The following is a 5,445-nucleotide window of genomic DNA, read 5'->3' as shown; positions in this document are numbered from 1 at the left end:
CTTACCACCACTGTTTATTTTCAAAATTTTACTGGAGCACTTAAGCAACATAATCCAGACAAAACAATAGAAAATAAAAATGAAGAAATTCATTATTTCCCAGGTCATATGGTTCTATACACAGAAAATCCAAGAAACTCTGCAAATACTAGAATTTATAAGAGAATTCAGCAAGGTTGCTGGATACATGACCAACATACATAAATCAGTATCATTTTTATATTGTAACAACAGCTAAACATAGCTAGCATTTATTGATCATTTGATGCCAGGTACTGATGTTATGCTTACATTATTTAATCATAAAAACAGCCCAGTAGGCATATTTGTCCTCATTTTAACAGACTGAACCTGCGGATTGAAGAGTTAAGTAACTTGTCAAAGGTTCTAACAGATGGCAAAGTAGGCAAGCCTGGTACTACAACCCAAATCTATGTGACCCCCAAAGCCAGTCATGGTTTTAACCACTAGGTACTCTCTCGTCCTCCCAGTAATTGTAAGGAACGTGATGATAACACCACTTTGCTCCTGGCCTCGACCTTCTTTTGACTTTGATATTTTAAGTAAGAATAGAAAAAAATTCTTACACCCTCAAGTTATATGGACAACATGAATAAACTAATGGAATTAGATAAATTCATTGTACTAGGAGCATTTCAGGATATTCTGGAATAAATCTAGACAGCTGTGGCCCCGAAATGGCGATGTCAGAAGAGGCGTCTGAGATGAACTGGTGGAAGCCACAGGCGCCCAGCAGGACCGGGACCCAGGGTTCGTGGGGGGGGGGGGGGGTGTGGCAGCGCCCAATCACTGTTCTGCTCACGCGCTGCGGTGTCTCAGAGGGCGGCTTCTCCCAGGTGGTCAACGTCTCCTGAGTGCTCATGAAGGGAAGAGGGGCCTGATTGATTCTTCAATGTAGAGACCAGAACGCAAGCAATACTGGACAATCCAGTTGCCTCAGTATTGCCTTTGAAAATGGATTTCACGTTCATCCTAACAGCGGCAGGAGCTATAGCCACCCTTGCTGCTGCTGCTGCTGTAGCAGCATTATTAATACTAAAAAATCTAAGTTACTTAAAGAAGTGGACAACTAGGGATAATCAGAATACTAAAGCATCTGGTAAAAACAAAACAAAGCGTAACAAAAAACCCACGCCTATTTTCAAGATGGAACAGGAAACACACGAAGAATTGGATGAGAAGGAACAGAGACCAGAGGAAGAGGACGAGGAGGACCAGGGAACAGAACAAGGACTGGGAGAGAAGGAACAGGGTACACACATAAAAGTGCACGAAAACGAACAGGGCAGCCAAACTTCGTAAGTGTATCATAAAACTTGGTTAATTACAGACAGGCAACAGATGTCGATCAAACGAAGAGGGAGGGCACTGGACCACACTGGGCTTTTTGAGGACCACAGGCCAGCGGCTGAAGGCTGGAGCACAGACTTGGCTGGTGTGAGTGGCACAGAATTAAGTTCACTTTCCTGTAAAACTGGTTTCCAGAGGCAAGGGTCAGTAGCAGGGCCAGCATCTTTTAGAATGGCGCGAGGAAAGGTACGTGGAAGGAAAGTTGTCAGTGTGATCTTGTTTCTTGACATAAGTTTTGACTTTTGGTATTTCAAAACCTCATAAGAAAAAAAGAAAAAAGCCTAGAATGTGCTCATTCTGCTTTCGCACCAGAGGCTGGCCCGGGCTCGGCTGTGCCCCCGGGGCGGGGCGGGGCGGCGGGCGCCGCACAACGGGCGCCACCTCACAGAGCCGGGCGCGGCGGGCCTCAAGCCACAGGGCGGAGCGCGCCGGGCAGCACATGGGCCTCTCGGGGCGGCGAGGCCTGCGGGTGGGTGCCGGGCTGCGGGCGGGTGCCGGGCTGGGGGCGAGCCCTTCTGAGGGTAGGGGGTGAGCGGGCGGCGTCCGCCAGCCTGGGCTGCATCCTGCCGCCGTGACAAGCACGCCTCCGGTTGCCAAAACAACCCAAAAGGGTGCCTCAAAACACATTTGCAAACCGCCGGGCCGGCCGGCAGCCTGCCTCTCACCTAGCACAACCGCCCGACGTCCTGATGCCACGCTAGGGCACGCAAACCCACGCTGCCTCCCCTCCTCCGTTCCTGGATCCTCCCCGCCCCGCCTTCCCCCTTCTCCCGCCCGGAGGTGGCTCAGCAGCCTCCATTTTCCAGATCTTTCTCGAACCCGCAGCTACTCACGCAGCCGTTGCCCGAGTGCTGACGGAAGCGGCCGAAGTCCGGGCCGCGAGCAGGCTCGGACGCGGAGCGGAGGCTCGCGCGCCTCCCCGGCGGCGGAGCGCGCAGGCGCAGGTCCCAGTAACTGCCGGTCGGAGGCGGCCGAACCGCAGTAGGGAGAGACCCGGGCGGCGGGACGCTGCGCAGCGGCCTCTGCTCTTTCCGCGGCTTTCCGACTCCCTGCCCTAGATTTTCCGCTTCGCGGCTTGGGGTCACCTCTGGTTTGCTTCTCGTAGGAGTCGCAATCCCAGCAGGAATAGCTCAGAAGAGGACGCTGTTCCCGTACCGAAGGGTTCGGCACCAGCAGCCCGACCATCGCGCGGCGGGATGTCTGTGGTTGGCATTGACCTCGGCTTTCTCAACTGCTACATCGCTGTTGCGAGGAGTGGCGGCATCGAGACCATCGCCAATGAGTACAGTGACAGGTGTACCCCGTAAGTGCCTCTGCTGAGCATCACGTCAACCCTAAGAAACGGTTTTCCATCCCGCCCTTAGGTTTGTCCTGTCTGCTGGCTTCCTCGAATTTTCCCCTCATGTGCCCCGAACCCCGAGATGACAGGTGCAGCCAGTCAACCGCGGTCCTTAGAGACCGCCGGGTGGCGGTCGGACCTCCTCGCCCCGCAAAGCTGCTTTTCCTTCAAGGACGAGGGACAGCACTAGTTTGCGCAGCTTTCTTTTCTGTACCCACACACGCCCCCTGCCTCTTCGCGCCGCTGACCCCCGACGCCTCTTTTGCTTGCGAGAGAGGGGTTGCTATGGGACAGCCCTGGCGTCCTGAACATCGAGAAAGATCTGCGGTTGCCTCTAATAAGGTTTGCATGGGATTATCGGCCGCGGGCAAGCAGCCCCGCGAGAGTTCTTCATCCTGCCCTCCCACCTTTCCCCGTCCCTCTGGTGACCGACACCTTTCTCTCACAAAAGTCAAAAGCCAGCTTAGGCTGCACACGTCGGAGATGAATTGCAGGTTCATCTGGCCCCGAAAGCCTTTTTGTTTTTCTTTCCGAAGGGTGCTCAGTGAGGCATGTTGGGGTTTTACAAAACCTACTGTCCTTGAGAACTGGAGGTAATGGAGCGGGTTTCCAGGGCCAGTTCAATGGTGCATTGATAGGGAGAGTCTCGGGTGGAAGTCACTGGCCTGTGCATTGGTAACTACGTCAGTTGCTGGAATGCGGCGGGGTTGGGTCTGACCGAACGGGTGTTTCTGCAGAGTGAATGGTTGGAGTCGGGGGCAGCTGTCCCGTATAAACATGATTGTGGAGTGATTCTATTACGAACACTTGATGAAAGGCTTAGGCAGAGCGGCGTTATGTCATGGAAACGTGTTTCCACATGTTCCGTTGTTTCTCTGGTCTGGGAAGTTTGTTGCAAAGAATATAATTAATTTTAAAATATGAAAAACTAGCTGCTGCTTATAGGCTGCTGTTACTGGTAATTTTGTGAGGAAACCAACTGTATAAAAACTATATTACTTTTTACAGGAAGGTAATTAGGCATATTACTATGGCTGTTCTGAATGGTCCAAAATATAATACCTCAACTGTACTAAAACAAGATCAGTGTCCAGTAGTCTTTAAATAAATGCCTCATTTACTCTTCTTCTATGGACAGCTTTAAAATATAGCAAAGATGTTGAATAGTAGCTCACTTGAAGCAGTCTGTGCATTGATTTCTTACAAAGAAAATTCTAGATTTAAAACCATTTTTTTCTAGATATACACATTTCTTGTATTGAAATTTTAAACGTTTTGAACGTTTATATTTTCAATATCTGGGCATAGGTAAGGTAATCCTCAATACTGTTTAAACTCTTCCACCTTTACAACTTCTGCTGGTTTTTATGCACAGTGGGAGACCGAAACAGTAACTGAAGTCGATGAATTCGTCTCTATAAGGTTTTGTATTAAGCCACAAGAAATACTGGCTTTTGTCAGAAGAGGAACAGAAATTCCACTCTCCATCTTCAGCAGAGTAGGGGCTAAGGAGCAATCTTTGGCTTCAGTGACTCAAACTATAAACCTATAGAGAAAAAACTGAGAGGTAGGGTGGACATTCTTTTAGTCCTTAAAGTCATATCCTAAAAGATCAGAAACCAGAACAGTAAAATAGAGTTACATTTTCAGGCTGAGAAATCTCTGTAGTAGTGAGTGAGCCTGTGACTCTTGAAAGAGCGTGGCCGGCCAGACCTAGTTCTTTTAAAAGTGGGCTTCTAGAATCTTCTAGAAGTCTCTTTGTTAATGTACTTAGGCATATTGGCTGATTCTGTGTGGCTGAGAGGTAATGTGATATTTCTGATTTGTGTGCTACAAAGCCAATAGTAGTATCCAGATTTAATGAGCCTAATCTAAACTAGAAAGTTCTTAAAGTGAAAGGATATTCTCACTTAGCTTGCATCAGCAACTCTTCTCTACATGGCTGAGCACTGTCATTTACCTCAGAAGTGTATCTTTTGTTGTTTCTCAACAAAAGTACTCCATGGTAGTCTAGTGCTCTTACACTGTGTATTACTTTGTGGGCCCAATTGTTGAGGAAAAACATAGCCTTTCCAGGCCTCAGGATAAATGTCCTGAGGCCTGGAAAGGCTATGTTGATTACCTATCATAATTAGACAACCTTTAACTTTTCTAATACACCACAGTGTTTAATAACACACATAAACTAGCTTTGCAAATAAAATGTTCTTCATATTACAATTGCTTACATCAAGGTAGTATGATATATTTCTAAGATGTGAATACATTATAAAAGGATTCCATGAAAAGAGGAAAGAAATGTTCAATTTAGTTGGTTTCAGCATCCATACATTTTGACATTTGTTTCATTAACATATTTGATTACTTATGGGTGGGAGGATTCCATAAAAACCTAGGATGACGGTTTAATGAAAAAGAACCAAGTTTTGGCCTACAATTAACGGGATGAAAGGCAAGTAATTTCACCTATTCATTCAGATTCATCTTCTGTAAAGTTGTAATCTTTGTACTAGCCTCTCATCTCCTGCATAAGTTGAAAAGGGAGAGAGAAATTAACATGCATAAATAGAAAAGACAAAATAATTTTTCTGAACATTTTCTTAAAAATTATTACATAGGCCGGGCGCGGTGGCTCAAGCCTGTAATCCCAGCACTTTGGGAGGCCAAGGTGGGTGGATTACGAGGTCAAGAGATCGAGACCATCCTGGTCAACATGGTGAAACCCCGTCTCTACA

General features: G+C 47.5%; 1 protein-coding gene across 1 annotated transcript in view; it reads left to right on the top strand.

Moving 5' to 3' along the window:
• Positions 1 to 2,327: 2,327 nt before the first annotated feature.
• Positions 2,328 to 5,445, top strand: part of HSPA4L (heat shock protein family A (Hsp70) member 4 like) — a 56,418-nt gene continuing 53,300 nt past the window's right edge. The window contains exon 1 of the mRNA XM_032292338.1: positions 2,328 to 2,674. Coding sequence (XP_032148229.1) covers positions 2,568 to 2,674 — 107 coding nt within the window. The 5' untranslated portion in view covers positions 2,328 to 2,567. The remainder of the gene's footprint in view (positions 2,675 to 5,445) is intronic.

Source organism: Sapajus apella, unplaced genomic scaffold (genome assembly GCF_009761245.1).
Source record: "Sapajus apella isolate SASKATOON/1434 unplaced genomic scaffold, GSC_monkey_1.0 scaffold27, whole genome shotgun sequence".
Classification (NCBI taxonomy): Eukaryota; Metazoa; Chordata; class Mammalia; order Primates; family Cebidae; genus Sapajus; species Sapajus apella.
The sequence above is the reverse complement of the archived record's forward strand: the minus strand, read 5'-3'. Positions and strand labels throughout refer to the sequence as shown.